This window comes from Apium graveolens, chromosome 2, assembly GCF_009905375.1.
Source record: "Apium graveolens cultivar Ventura chromosome 2, ASM990537v1, whole genome shotgun sequence".
Lineage (NCBI taxonomy): Eukaryota > Viridiplantae > Streptophyta > Magnoliopsida > Apiales > Apiaceae > Apium > Apium graveolens.
In genome coordinates this window covers 108,914,874-108,931,779 of record NC_133648.1, presented here as the reverse complement: position 1 = coordinate 108,931,779, position 16,906 = coordinate 108,914,874, and the positions used below count along the sequence as shown (strand labels likewise).

At 36.8% G+C, this 16,906-nt stretch overlaps 1 protein-coding gene across 1 annotated transcript; it reads right to left on the bottom strand.

The window, feature by feature from the left end:
- Positions 1–8,490: 8,490 nt before the first annotated feature.
- On the bottom strand, positions 8,491–9,240 carry LOC141692116 (uncharacterized). The gene has a single exon (XM_074496855.1). The coding sequence runs from the start codon at positions 9,238–9,240 to the stop codon at positions 8,491–8,493; it is 750 nt and encodes a 249-aa protein (XP_074352956.1).
- Between the last annotated feature and the right edge of the window lie 7,666 nt (positions 9,241–16,906).

Sequence of the window (16,906 nt, the reverse complement as noted above, 5' to 3'; positions counted from 1 at the left end):
ACAATCACCTTTGAAACTCCCTCGATATCAAAAATCAAATCTGGGATCTCATTCTAGACCTCATCGTTACTAGAATTCTATGCTTGCACTGCAACCTTCCTCGTATAATAATACGACTCTCTATTGATAAGGAAGAATAATAATTCACTAGGTAGATACTCTACTTAATTAGTCTATCAACGATAACTTATACACTACCATGACCCGATTAGTGGTACTCAATCTCAACACCCATTCCAATACAACTCTCACGGTTGTAATCAGCTCAATACTCGCATAATCATTGCTGCCTTACCATGGTCCACCACTAACCTACTGTAGTCATTCATTTTCCATGAAGTCTTAATAGCTAACCATACGGAGTCCATACATATCGTATCTAATCCTTCTAAGGAGGTAACATAATCACCATTTCTGATTCGTGAAGAACACTCCTGATCCTGACATACATACATGACATGAAGCAGATAAAATTGCAGAAGAGTTTCAATCCAAGCAACGATAGCAGGTTAATACCATTCTTAATCATACGCCCTAAATAGAAGACTTAACTCAAGGGTTCATCTAGTCCTTTTTGAAACATGGTCCTATCTTATCTCAAGATAGGACCTTCTAAGATAGATAGCCCGTTCATGGCGATTACACGAATTAAACCTTTACCAACTACTATTACGGTTGGGTATTGCACAGTCATCAGAAGGAATGTCAATCTTCCAAACCATAACACAACCTTCACAGTTTTAACCATCATTACTGTATTCTTTTGGCACAAGCGCCTATAATTATCCTCTTACCTTTAAAGTGTCGGCCACCTCTTTGGCCTTTCCTGATAGTAAAATTTCCTTATAGTCAATGTCATTTTAACCACCTCCAAATAAATTTTCTACCTTATTTCAATCACTGCTTTTGTGAAGATGTATTCCTTAAAAAAAATATCACCATTTTTCCATAAGTTATTGCCTCAGTCTTTAGAGGTTAATCACTGTCATGACTGACTCTTAATCATACTTAGAACATCTTTTATCCTGGGCCCTAATTGCCCTGAACAATTTCGACCTTTACTGGTTCGATTCATACTTTCTCGTGGTTCAACACGTGCCTCACTTGGCATCATTATAATTACGTCATATTTCCTTTATCAACATTTCTATTCTTGAGAATTTTGAATATTACCTTTCTCATTGCAAAACCTCTAAGGTTATCCTTGAATCGTTCCTCCTGTATTCCCTAGATACAGGGCATATCAAAATACCATATACTAATACTAGAATCATTGTCTATATACTTTTGAAAAAAATTTCTCCACTGATTCTTAAAGGTTATTATTACCTTAATGCTTTCCAATTCATACTGTCAAAACTCATACTATCCGTATCAAGGGTGAAATGCCAACCTTTATGCATTCCCCTAGGATTCGTTTTAAGTTACCGATGTTCTATCCTTAATTCCACCTTTAAAAAGGTACAAGCATCCTTCCATGGATAAATAAAGTCATATATCCCTGATATGGGTATCTTATTCAATCATTCCCACCTCGATAGTAAATGCCTAATTTTACAATAACATCTGTATACAAAATGAGGTTAATCAAAATGGCCTCCAAAAGATAACAACGGTTATCCGCTTTTCTTGCCTAATCTGGTAACGATAACAAGGATGTTCTGGAAGATATTTGTCGTGTTCAACGTGAACTTCTTCTTAATAAATCCTTATTTACTTTTGTTGTTTATCTCAACAGTCATCTCAATATTGGGATATCTTTCATACCTGGCGTCTCCCTTTCTGGATATCAAGCCACCGGTCTTACACTTCACATTCTTGAAGGTCACTTCCTTCATCCAATTTTTCCTAATTTCTTACTTCCTTGTCTCCTCAGTCTATCCGCGTCTCATTATTTATCCTTCGAACTATTTCAAGGTTTCCTCGAATCCTCCCAACTTAAAGGGGGTACAATATATGTATCTCTTATGCCTTCAACCATCAATTTTAACTCATGGTGGATCATCATCATCCTGACGATTACATACTTTTCTATTTCTATTGCTATGAGTCTTCAGGGTTTCCTCATACCCGACTCCCTTATCATACCTCAAACTCTTTTGCCTTTATATCCCTTTCCACTTCAGTTCCTTTTTATTTCCCTTTCTCTTATCATTATTTCATGAACCAACACAACATAAGCATTGATTTCAAACATCCCGTCATTCTGGATTCGTGTCCTTAGAACGAATCTTGACAACTTTTACAACTTAAATTCACAATTCATCATACTCGTCTGCCTTTATTCTGACTCTAAAGCTTTTACACTATCTCCTTATCTTTGGGAATTACTTTCCCGAAAACAATTGACTGGACTTAAATCAGTTTATTATAATCTCTTGCTCCGTGCCTTCCTTGGCCTTTCACCAGCAGGTGGTCTCTCTCTTAGGAGGGTGAGTGATAAAAACAGTCTTTTGTGATTCGTCAATCATTTAGAATTCCCAAATGATTCCTATATTTCCTTTATCCAGGCTCTTGCCTCGACTAGGTCAACCTGTTCCTTGGAACTCTGAGAGCTTAACGATTTAAAGGTCATGAAAGAATTTCCTGCCGCATTGTCCCCTCAGGGTGGTGGTTGGGGGTAATAGTCTAAGTTCTGTCTAGACAGGTCCACGAATTGCCGTATAGGAGTACCGTCTCGGGTCTCCTTTCCTTACTCGACTTTCTGTTTCCTTAGTATGAAATGTTTCATCCTACTCCCCATAATTGGGGTCATCTTTTAATTTAAAATCCTCATTTTCCACTCCATTATGTCATGGGTTCCTTCTATCTTGATGGCGACCTCCCTGACTATCACGTTCAGGGTTTGCTCTAAATCTTATTCCTCAAACTATGGCTCTCATCTAAGTTCTCATCCTTACGCTCTTGAACTTTCGGAACCCAAATTCTATAGGAATACCTCATTATTCCCTTATCATCTTTCTCGATATTAATCTTTTATCTAATTGTTGGCTCCCTGCCTTCATTCATAACTTTTTCTGGCACAATATGATCTTTTCCAATAATTCGGGCTGTATTGCAATCTCAAACAGCTTTTCGGTACCGGCTCCGGTTACCTTCACTACTATTTCCAAAATCTCTTATAAACTCTCCCAAAGACATTATCATCTTGAGTCTCTCCTTTTTACTAAGGGCATCAGCCACCACATTGGCTTTCCCCGAATGATAAAGAATCTCCCAATCATTATTCTTGATTAGCTCTAACTGCCTCCTCTGGCATATGTTGAGCTCTTTCTACGTGAAAATGTACTAGAGCACTTATGGCTTAGGTAATTCTCGCACTTCTCTCCATACAAGTAGTGCCTCCAATCTTTAGGGTAAAACTATTGCCACGAGCCTAAGCTTATGGGCGGGGATATCGAATTTCATATTACCTTAATTGTCTTGACATGTACGCGATTACCTTACCGTGCTGCATAAGCACGCACCCTAAGCCCTTGTGCGAAGCGTCACTACACTTCACAAAATCTCCTTTTCCATCCGGCAATGCCAGCATAAGGGCCATCACCAACCTCTGCTTCAGTTCTTGAAAGCTGTTCTCGCATTTCTCTGTCCATTCGAACTTCTCAGTCTTACGAGTAAGCCGCGTCAAAGGGGCTACTATCTTTACAACTTGAACGAACCTCCGGTAGTGACCGGTCAATCCTACCTCTGGTAGTCGACCAAACCATGGTCATTAATTCATCAGTGGTCCTTTATCCAATCCTGTCAGGATTCTCCATGGGATCCTCCTCAACAACTATCCCTTCTAGGACAACATCCTCAACCGCTACATCCTCAATATCAACATCATCCGGTCCTGCATTAGGACACTCTATCGGATCCACAATCCGATCTCCAATTAGTAATAAAATATCATCGCGATGTTGCTCCTCAACCTCAGGGTTCGGAGTCCCGCTACCATATACGATAATGAACTACGCTCCTATCACGATATTTATAAGGGTTCCCATAAGGGTTTTAACTGTCAGTGCTACGTTAGGTAGCCCGACTATGAACTTGGCAAGAGTTCTTATTATCTTAGTTAACTTATTATCTTAACGTCCCATCATCTCTGAGGTTTATAACGCTTAGCTCTGATACCATTTCTGTAACACCCCCAGATCCGGGGTCGGGGATCCGGGTCGTCACGGTCTTTCTTTCCACAATATCACTTCACTTAATTAATAATAATAACCTTATGCTGTGACCCCACACTAACACACACCACAACCCGTTATAGTCTCAGAGATGAAATTTAAATAAGTACAAGTCTTTGAATCCACAATTTAAAAGTTATTACAACCCAAAATGATTTCTTGATAAATTTACAGTTAATTGCCATTATCTGCCACAAGTTATAATTATACATAATTGATTCTCAAAAGTAGATGGTCTGATCTACAATAGGTCTACCTCTGCAGCTATAGCAGCTACAACATCAACGGGAAGACGCGGGACGCTTCCCACGCGCTTGCGCTGGGTCTGCTGGAGTCTGGCCATCTTTCCTAACTGTTGTTGTGTGATGAAGAAATAAAGCAAGGGTGAGCAGCAAGCCCACCAAAATAATATGTATAATGATTTACAATATATGAGCCTACTCATAATACTCATGAAAGTCTTGGTCAAAAGAAATGAACCAAGTTTGATATCTTAATGCGATGAAGTCGCAAAATATTCAGTATATATACATATATACTTTTCAAAATATTGGAAGTCCTCTTCCATGCATAATATACACAAAGTCCCAGTGTATAACTGTATAAAAAAATATCGTTGCAAGGTGATCTCATATATCTAACCTTGTCTCAACGTTTTTCTGAAAATCTTTGTCATTCATAAGACAATTATTAATTAGATATAAGTTTAAAAGATGAGGTTACCAAATACCCCAATATACTTATATCTTTCCCAATACTACTTGAACTACCACCGTTCAAGTTATAATCAGTTTCAAAAGTTCATCACATAGATGAGACTACAAGATAAGATTTGAATAGATTCAATCTTTGAAATATTATTGAATGAAATAAAGTTACGAGATACTTTATTTAGTCCCGATATATATATATCCACATATATATATCTCTTAAACATTTCCTGGAACCTCTGTTATGTAAAGTATGAACAGAGTTTGAAACATCCAATGAATTTTGGAAAGGAAAAGAATTTTGGCATAAACCAGATATCTTGCTGATCAGGCAAAGATACCCATTAGTAACCTTTTCTACTAGTAGATGGACGAATTCCCCACTGGTCATCACCCTGGCCGCATTAGGACCTATGCTGGACTGCCACTCAGCCACTTATGCATTTGATGGACTCCCACTGAGCCACTTACACTATCATGGACGCCCACTGAGCCCATGTTGCTTATTCCGACTCAATAGATGGACTTACTTCCCGAACGTTGGGTAAGTAATCAATTCATTTACCAAAACTGCAACCTTGTTGCGAATATAAAATACACCACAGAGCCGGATCCCTCAGGTTTTAAGCGAGTATTTAAATCCCCTTAAAAAGGAAGATCTTAAATATAAAAATGAGTTTTGGGATCCGCTCTGACTTTAAAAATCATTTTGAAGACTCGAAAACACTTTATAGAGTGTTTGGAGTAAAGCTGATTTAATGAAGTAAATCAGTCCCCAGAATATTTAGAAAATGACTGAATATTATTAATTAAATAATATTCCCATAAAGAATAATCTTTATAAAAATAATTGAAGTAGAAGTATTAAAATTTATACTTGAAACGAGTATTAAATAACCAAAGATATACTTATATGAAAGTATTATCTTCATTTGAATAATCGAAAATAAGTTTGATTATCGAAACATTATTCTTTAATAAAATACAGAATATATCTCAGCAAATAATCGGAGTCATAGATCCTCAAATGAATATTCAAATAATATTCGATAAATAATATAAAAGAGTCATAAGCCCTCGAATGAATATTCAAATAATATTCAAATAATAAAATAAAAGGAGTCATAAATCCTCGAATGAATATTCAAAATAATATTCATTTAATAAAATAAAGAAGTCATAAGCCCTCGAATGAATACTCGAATTAATATTCAATTATGTAAAATAAAGGTATCGAATAAACCTTATTCGATCAATAGTTTTAAAAACTATATCCATATATATATATATATAATATACTCGGGAACATCGACTCCCGGTTTAGAAATATGTTCACCTTTTATCCCCTATACTAAGGGTATACGCAACTACTTGCTTATTTCTAGCATAGGTATTATGCAACTATAAGCATTGAAATCAACAGATAGATAACCAGATTACGAAACAGACATGCATATATACCATATCAGCATGCTCCAATATATCGCAAAATTTGCTAATAACAATCATGCACTATCACAAGATAATGCATATACATATATTTACATCACAACAACAGTATATCGGGTAGAAAACTTGCCTGAGCGACTGGGGGTTACGAATGGCTCGGGACGAGTCTGGTAACCTATAAACAACAAGTAAGTTGGAATTAAACCAAAATCACTTGTAAATCTATACTTTAACTAACTTAGACTCTAACGCTTGTTTTGCGCTCACTGATTTGCTTAAGTCACTCGGGTACCCTCGGCTCCACCATTTTTAATAATTTAACCTTTACGAGTTTTAAAGCGATTCCTTCGCGAGTGTCTTACCAACTGCCTAACACACTTACCATAAATGTTTCATACATTAATTAACACTTTTTGGTCTTTAACCTATGTTTCAAAGTAAGGCGAGGGGAAAAGTTTCGTTCGCGAAACGCCGTTACTTGAAACGGTCGTTTCTCCTAAACCGTGCATCGGAATCGAACGGACTACATATCAAAACGAAGCTCTTAACATGAGCTATCTAAACATGGCAGTGGTCATAATCTAGCAGGGGGTTCTCGGGTCCTAATGTTATGCACAAAAACAGTCTACAGAAAATCGGACGTTACGACGGCTATGTTTACGCGATTTCCCAAATTTTAAACCATTCAATACCAACCACAAATCAACCTCAAATCAATCATACAACCAACATCCATCCAAACCACATCATAACAGCCCCAACCAATTCAAGTTTAACATTCATACTTATGCCTAAGCTTAACTTTAACCATACTTAAGTTCTTTTAATCAAAACAACAACATTTACCAATCCAACAACATCCCAAAACTCACTAATCTCTACATACACAACCATCAAGCCTCTCATGAACTAAAATACTCATATTATGCTCTTAACATTCAATAACAAAGCTTGGTTAAGAGATTATACCTTCCTTGAAGCTTTTTAACACAACACAAGAGCTTTGAATGCCTAAAGAACCTTGATCCTTGCTTGTATAACCTTAATCTTTCATAAAAATTCAAGAAAACTAAAGTTATTTCTTGAAGGTTACTATTCACCATCTTCTTCCTTGATTTATAGAAAAAGATTGGCTTGGAATTAGAAGCTTAAACTTATAGGAAGTATGTAACTATCCATGGGGAAGCTTAGATAATTACCTTGCTAAATAGTAAGTGGTGGAGCTTGGATCTTCAAATTTTAAGAAATGCACCCGAGAGCTTGAAGAAGAAGAAGAGAGATTTTTTTGTGTTTTGGCTTGATTTGCTTTTGGTTGGTTGATTTTTTGTTGTTTGCTTTAGTGAATTACCTAGTTGCCCTTGGTTTTGTGTGGTTACAAAGCCACCACACCTCCTTCCTTTTTTGTCATGCCTATGTCACCTTGCACATGTCATAATGCTCCCACTTGTCCACACCTTGTGGTTTGATGATGTCACAGTCCCTGGCTTCTTGTACAAGCTTGTCTCTTGGTCACTTATTTGTTTTACGGTTCGCTTATCTTTCGTTCTCGTTTATCGTTTGAGGGATCATACCCGGGATCTTATTACTTAGGTTCCCTTAACCTTTCTCAATATATTATATTCCTTTTATGATCCTCTCCTATAATCCTTTAATTTAAATACTTTTTATCCTGTTACCTTATACTCAATTCTCTCCGTATCTTGTGGATTTCTGGGAAAATCAAAGTGTTCGGAATTGGATTCTGACGATCTTTACATACACTTATATACCACATAGAGTACTAATAATATCCCATAAGATCAATAACAGAACCCCTACATAGCGTGGCATGAAAAGTTTTCTCGTTCAGCAAAAACACTATTCATAAGGGTTTCAAAATTTCTCAAAAATTGGGGTTATTACATTTTCCAACCCTGTATTCCAATCCACGAGCTGGTCCTGACTGTTTTTTAGACTACAAATTTTATTAATTGCTCATCTCTTTTTTACCGAGGAATGGAAGAACTTACTATTATTATCACCTTCTCTTAACCACAGCTGTTTAGACCGTTGCCTCCAAAACACTTCCTGTTGCGCATATACCTCAGACAACTTCTTCTGTGCTTCTCTGCTCACTGAGATTGAGTTACTATCTCTCCTTCCTTTCATAGCCTTCAAAATTCTCTTGCAATTATGAATTCTCTTCTTAAAGCTTCCGGTAATTTCCTGGCCCCAGGTTGATAAAATACTTGAACACACTTCTCTAGCTTCTCAAACAATGTCTTATTTGTATTTCCTGCCCACACTTCTTCGACAATTTGATGACACATTGGTTCGCGAAGCCAAGCGTTCTCGAACCTGAAATTCTTTATATGAACATCTTTTATGATTTTCTGAAGCCCCAACAATATGGGGCAGTGATCTGAAGTTGAGATCTCAAGATTAGTGAGCGTAGCATCCGTAAACACATCAAGAAAAGGAATATTAACTATGGCTCGATCAAGACGAACTTCTATCCATTCTGAAGTCCCAGCCCCTCTTTCCCAAGTATAAGGGTAACCTCTCAACTCCATATCAACCAAATTGCAATCATTCAACACCTCTCTGAACCCTTGAATCAATCTTTGTGGATAAGGTATGCCTCCTGCCTTATCATTTTGTGACGTCACATTATTAAAGTCCCCAATGAGACACCAAGGAAGGGAATTGTTCATTGCTAGGGTACGCATCATACTCCAAGTTTCTTGTCTTTTGCTCCTGTCAGGTTCGCCATACACTCCCGTCAATCTGTACTCATTCCCACTTTTATTCTTTATCCTCATATCGATATGATTCTTGCTAAAAGAGTTTAAAATTGCTTCTTCTTTATACCTCCATAACATAGCAATGCCTCCACTATGCCCCTGTGTTTCCACCGTTACCATTCCCTTAAAGTTTATTGAGTTCTGCAGTCTTTCTACTGTCTTCTTTTTACAAATAATCTCACTTAAAAACACAAAATCGGGTTTCTTTTGGAAAATAATTTCATGTAGGAATTGAAAAGCCCACGGGGTCCCAAGCCCGTGGCAATTCCAGCTTAAGGTCGTCATAATGATAGGTGAGCATCCTCCTGGACACTCGCCCTTAACCCGTTTTTTGACACGCCTTCCTTCATTCTATCTGTATGTTGTTCTTCCTCAGTTTCAGGACTTATTTCCATGATCACATCTTTATTACAACCCATATTATTGAGAGGATCTAGCCCATCTCCAGTACGACGCTTCTTGGACTCTATAACCGTAAAATCCTTTTTATTGTTATCGACTCCCGTAATTTTAGTGATAGACATAGGTGCAGTAACTAACTCATTTCCCGCTCTTGTTTTTCCACTTTGAATTTCCGAAATCCCTTGATTTTCTCTTTCCAAACTAATTTCCTGAATTGTTGGAGTAAATTGTGGATCGAAAGTCGTGGTTTCCTTGCTCACTCCATCACCCTTTTTCACCGTTTCCGAGCTGCCAGCTCCGCCGTGCATCTCTGTTCTTAGCCATTTTGAACCTATCGGCTTAACTTGGCCTCTGAGGGGTGCTCTCATCCATGGTCCGTATGGCTTAATAATTTCTTCCTCCGGGGTTTCAAATAATCTACTGCAGAATTTCTCCGAATGACCAATAACTCCACAAATAAAACAGAACTGAGGAATGTTTTCATATTTGAAGTTTATCCAATACCATTCATCTCCAACCATTTTGATTTTAATTCATCTTTTTATTGGGTTTTTCTAGTTGATGGTGACTCTTATTCTCATATACTCCCTCCACACCCCCTTGAAATTATTTGGACAACAACGAACGAAATGACCAACAAAGTTTCAAATGTTCTTCAACACTTTTTCTGACAAAAAACCCGGCCTCATGTCGTGAATCTGCACCCACAAATCCATTGAATTTAGCTCTACTCATCTTGGGTTCTCTCCATTCTTGAGACGCGCCATCACTAAAGGGCGCCTATTAAAGGACCAAGGACAACCTTCCATTACCCTGTTGACATCTAGCTCGTGATAGAATTGAAATAGATACAAGTATGAGTCCAACTCCTTCATGTAGACTCCTTTTCCCGGTTTCCAAATTGCAGCCATCGTGTGCTGCAATGCAAGAAAATCAATCTTTCCTTCAACGATGAACCTTCCCACCACACATAATTTTGGATTAAAACCTTGAATAATATGATTATGTTCTTCTTCTCCTTCTGCTATTATCTCGTAACTAGCCTCCTCCTCTTCTTCCAGAGACATCATATTCATGCTTTGAACCAATGTTTCAGGAATAGCCATGATACTTCTAATGATTGTAACCAGAGAGTAAAGATAATAAAATGATTGAATAATAATATTGAATCCTTAATGCAAAAACTCAGAACATGTCAAAAGACAAGACTCCTAATCATACCAAGACAAATCAAACCATGTCAGATGACAAGACGAATTTTAACATCGCCATGCATGCTAGTTTTAAGATATTAAAATGATGATCAACCATGTTTTGCATGCTACTCTTTTCGAAATCATGTGGCTATGTCTAAAAATCTATAAATTCGAAATATGTGTGCTTAAAATAGATTGTTTCCATGATAAATTTCTTATTAATAGTTAAGAGAAGATATATTTCATGAATATTAAGGATGAGTAATAGGTACAAGTCGAATTTGCAAGTATTTAAACTTTATGCTTTAGCCGAAATCTTGTTAAGTGTTTCCATGAGTTGCATGTTATATTTTTAGTTTCATGTTGTTGTTCTTGGGCATGGATGATCTCCCCTCCTATTGAGGCACTATTTTAGGACATTAATGTACTAGGTTTGCTTTGGTAAGGGTTGGATGTTTGGTTTTTAAGCGGGAGTTAAGGTGGAAAGGGATTAGTTAGTGTTTGCATTTTTCCAGGTTTGATGCACTAGTTTATGGGAAAGTTTTGAATGAGCATTTGTTGTGCACTTTGAGGCCCAAGCAACCAGAAGCTAGAAATAGGAGTATATAAAAGGTTTTAGGTGTTTGTTGGAGGTTTGTAAGTCGTTTGGTTGGGTGCACGAGTGGAATCACAAAATCTGTCCAGCGGGGGACAGTTTTGTTGCAACTTAGAAATAGGAAGTTTTGACCATGTCATGGGTAGGCCCTCATTAGGCCCTGTTGGGCCTTAGTTAGAGGGAGTGTCAGAGGAGTTTTTCCAGCCATAATTCATAGGATTTGAGTTAGAACCATGTGTCACAAGTTAGTTCAAGTCAGGGCGTTTTCTGCCCAGAAAAAACAGGGGAACCGTGGACTTTAAGCTTAGGCCCAAGGAGGCCCAAGATAGGCCCTTGAGCCACATCAAGTTTGGAAGATGCCTTATGGTCATAAGAGTCTAGTGTAGAAGTTTTGGAGGTAAACTTGTAGTTTAAGAGTGTCTAATGCACTCAAGAAACCATAGATGTCATTCTGAAATTTTCCTTAGGGAGCACTTTCACTTATCATATAGTTTTAGAGCACTTATGAGTGAGACCTAGGTTGACCACTATGGTTGCAAGATAGTATAAAGCCAGTAGAGTAAAAGGCCCAAGTGAGGGTCAATAGGTTTTGGATAGTTTAGTAAAGGCACATCGAGTTAGGAGGTCAAAATTTGGAGACTTTGTCTAGTTTAGCGACCAAGTGACTTAGTTGGGGATCGAGATCATCCAAGCCTAGTGTTGCATTATGGTGTGTGTGATATTATTTGATATTAAAATATGATATGTGAGTATATGTGGCTATATGTACTATTGTATTTATAAGGTGATTAGAAATTGCGTGCATATAGGCCTAAGTGCCATTTGTGCTTAATTTCGGGTTGTAAATAGGTTGAGTTGGTGAGAATACATTATAATGAGGTTATTATTATTTATGTAGGATCTCGAGACGAGGGTAAACTTGCCAAAAATGTCGAGTAAAGCTTCCAGTTGCTCCTACCTACAGACCAGTCCCGCCTTTCTCAAGGCAAGTGTCCTTCCCTTGTAAACTTATATTGTGCAAGTGATTCAACCTGTTTTTCGTTTACACTGCAAATGTGTGATAATTAGTTCATATATATTGATGCGAGTATCCTAAGTTATCTTAATATACTTGAACCAAGCGATTCTTAAATCTATCTTCGTATTATATAGAAATGCCATGAACCCTCAAGTACATATTGCAAGTAGATCAAAAGTCGTATCACGCTAGTATATCAAAGTAATTGGAATGCCATGATAAAATAAAGATTTGATATAATACTTGATTGATCCTCTTGATTAACATGCTATTGATTCCTAAAATATTGACATCTCACCCTGATGTTTGAACCCCAATAGAAACTTTACCTTGATACCTAAAAGACAAATATTCTTTAAAGTTGTTCTTAATTGATTGATAACCCTTTTTCTTACCTTAAAGTTCGGCAATCCTGATATACCTTGAGCTAAAGATCATTTTCTTCATATCTTAACACCCCTAGTATTCATGAAGCTTATCTTCTTGATGTTCTAGTACTTGTACCCTGTCGAAAACCATTGCTTGAAGCCTAGTTTGGCATTACTCTTTCATATTATCCAATAGCCTTGCTAAATCTCCTTGTTAAAGTTCTTATATATGGAAACCTTTCAATTACCCTAATATAGTAAAGTCTAGTGGATCATGGCCCTGAAATTTGGTGACATAATTCCAGTGTTTCAAAGTTGATCTAAAATCCCTTGATAAAAATGTTTACTACTTAAGAGATTTTATTATAAATCGGCATCAGTTTTTAAAATGATTAAAATATGGATTTTCAGTCCCAAAGGGGGATAAATGTTTTCTTCGAATAGTGGATCTGGACTGAGAGGCGAGTCCTTTCCACACTTATATTGTAGGCTTAAAAGTTGCCTAGGGATCCCATTAATGTTTTAGAACCCAGCGAGGTTCGGGATTACTTCGCGGCTGATCACCGGCTGTAATCCGTAGCGTCATAAAATGATTTTCGATTAAGTTATGATTTTGAAAATGTTTTGATTCAAGCAAATGATGCCATCACCCAAAATTTTATCTCTTGTTATTATTAGTTATATCTTCGCATTGTCATTCTTTAATATATATCTCGATTTATGTTTCGTATCATACTGTTTAGCACTTGTTGAGCATTTGGCTCACTCCTTGCTTTAACCCTAATATTACAGCTAGCAGCAATTGTTATATTCAAGCAGACAACACGTAAGACTTGTAACGCCGATGCGTATGTCCGAGCTCAGGTAGAATAAGAGATAGTTTTGTGTGAGGATTCGATATTAAAATCAGTTGTAGTAGATGGTAGTGTTGGGCTGTTCCAAATCCTAAACTGTAAGATCTTGGATTCAGTTATATTTAATTTCTTTTAAATATTGTAATAGTTATATATGTTGTTTGTTAAGTTGGGGGTGTGACAGGTTTTGGTATCAGAGCTACGGTTTAGAGTCCCTGGACAGTCCAAATAGGTTATAGGATATATGTATAGGTTATAGATAATATGCGAGAGAGTAGGTTAAGTAAATTTATTATTAATACTCCTCTTAGTGGTTTGTCAGCAAAGGGCGCATTCCTCATCATCCTCTGGGTCGGACGACACTATTTCTTTCTCCGTGTATGCTGAGTTGAGGCGCGAGTTTGACATGCTTCAGGGCAAGTACGACCGACTGAAGAACGTGTATCCGGACAGCCGAAACTATGAAGGGAAGCCTAAGGAGCAGATGACTGCGAGACTTGAGACTTTGGTTCAGTGCGTCAACACTAAGCTTGAGGAAATGCCATCACACCGAGACCATACCAGTCAGTATATCATCCAGATGGTGGCGGATGAGCTCCAGAGTATTGTGAAGACGCTTCGAGAGGAGAAGACTACCAAGCCCCGTTCCGATGGAGTGGAGCCTTACTTCTTTCCATTATCTACCTTTCATGTTGTAATAACCCCAATTTTTGGAATTTTTGAAACCTTGATGAATAGTAACTTTTGCTGACTATGCTGATTAAGAAAAATTATCAGACCACGCTATATAGGAGTACTGTTATGGAAATTCTAAGATCGTATTAGTATTCCATAAAGTAAATGAATGTATGTAAAGGTCGTCAGAATTCGAATTCGAACACTTTGATTTTTCCCAAAAATCCACCGGATACCGACAGAATTGAGTATATGGTAACATGATTGAAAGGATTTTAATTCAAGGATTATAAATGAGGATCATTAAAGGATTATAAAATATTAGGAAAGATTTAGGGAAGCTCAAATAATGAGATCCCGGATATGATCCCTCAAACGGGTATCGAGAACGAAAGTTAAGCGAACCGTAAAACAAATATGCAACCAAGAGATAAGCTTGTACAAGAATCCAAGATATTATGACATCATCAAACCACAAGACAAAGACATGTGGCAAATAGATGACACAAGCAAGATGACATAAGCATGACAAGGAGTTTTGTTTTGTTGGTTGATTTTGAGCCATGTAAAATTTACCATGGTAAAAAGCTAAAACATTTTCCAAGGCAAAAAGGAGAAGCAACCAAGCAAATATCATAAAACACAAAAATTAGAAGTTGACTTTTGCTTCCAAGAGCAAAAGCTCTCGGCCAAAACAAACCCAGAAACTTTAAACTGCCATATCTCCTTCAATACTCACTCAAATGTTGTGTTCTATAGCTTGTTGGAAAGGTATTGAGATGGTCTACAACTCTTGTTCACAAGTCTCATTTTTACAGTTCTTTCAATCGGATTTTTAGAAACTTCAAATCCTAACTTTGTGTTCTTGATTTCTTTGGAAAGATCAAGCTTGTAGGAGGCTCCCTAAGGTTTCCTAGCAACTTAACACCTACCAAGGAAGGTATAAACTTCAAACCCTAGCCTTTACTTTGACTATTAGTGAGTTTGAAGGTTGAGTTTCTAAATGAGAAGCATGATCTTTGATTATTAGTAGTTTGATTTAAATTTGGAGTGATTTGGTGAATGAATCTTGTTATAGTTAATAGAACTTGATTGTGGTTGGTTGAGGTGAAGAATATGAAGAATAAGTATTATTTAGTTGATGTTTTGATGTGTTAATGATTGTGGCTTGTTTGGTGAGGTTTTGGTGTAGTGAGAAACTTGGAAAACTCGTAAACATAGCCGTCGTAATGCCCGTTTTCCTTAGACTGTTGTACATGAACCTCGGACCAGATAACTCACTGACCAATCTGTAAATTTGCCATGATTAGATATTTCATGTTACGAGCTTCGTTTTGATATGTAGTTCGTTTGATTCCGATGTACGGTTTAGGAGAAACGACCGTTTTAAGTAACGGCGTTTCGCGACCAAACCATTACCCCTCGCCTTACTTTAAAACCTTGGTTAAGGACCTTAAAGGACTAATTGGAGTACGAATAATTTATGTAAAGTGTATTATGCAGTTGGTAAGGCACTCGTGAAAGAATCGCCTTAGAACCCTTAATGGTTAATTTATTAAAAATGGTGGAGCCGAGGGTACTTGAGCGACTTAAGTAAATCGTTAAGCGCGAAAGCGAACGTTAGGACTCTAAATGGTTAAAGTCTAGTTTCTTAAGCGACCGGGGTTGAATTCTGACTTATGTTGTTGTTCATAGGTTATCGGACCCACTCTAAGCTTAAGTCTATCCCGGAGCACTCAGGCAAGTTTTCTACCCGTTATACTGTTGTTGTGATGTAAATATATGTATATGCATTATCTTGTGATAAGTGCATGATTGTTATTAGCAAATTTTGCGATATATTGGAGCATGCTGATATGGTATATATGCATGTCTGTTTCGTAATCTTGATATCTAATTGTTGATTCAATTGCTTATAAGTTGCATAATACCTATGCTAGAGATAAGCAGTAGTTGCGTATACCCTTAGTATAGGGGACTCAAAGGTGAACATATTTTCTAAACCGGGAGACGATGTTCCCGAGTATATTATATATATATTTATATATATATGAATAGTTTTTAAAACTATGAATCAAATAAGGTTTATTCGATAACTTTATTTTGTTAATGAATATTATTTCGAACATTCATTCGAGGGCTTATGACTCAGCTTATTTATTTATTGAATATTATTTCAAATATTTATTCGAGGGCTTATGACTCAGCCTATTTTATTTATTGAATATTATTTGAATATTCATTTGAGGATCTATGACTCCGATTATTTGCTGAGATATATTCTTATTTTATTAAAGAATAAGGTGTCGATAATCAAACTTATCTTTGATAATTCAAATAAAGATATTACTTTCGTATAAGTATATCTTTGATTATTTACTATTCATTTCAAGTAAGTTTTCCAACTTCTACCTCAAGTATTCTTTATGGGAATATTATTTAAATAATAATATTCAGATATTTCTTTTTATTGAGACTGATTTACTTTATTAAATCAGCATTATTCCAAACACTCTTTAAAGTGTTTTCGAGTCTTTAAAATGATTTTCAAAAATTAGAGCGGATCCCAAAACTCATTTTTTTTAATATTTAAGATCTCCCTTTTAAAAAGGGGATTTAAATACTCGCTCAAAACCTGAGGGATCCGGCTCTGTGTTGTGTTTTATATTCGCAACAAG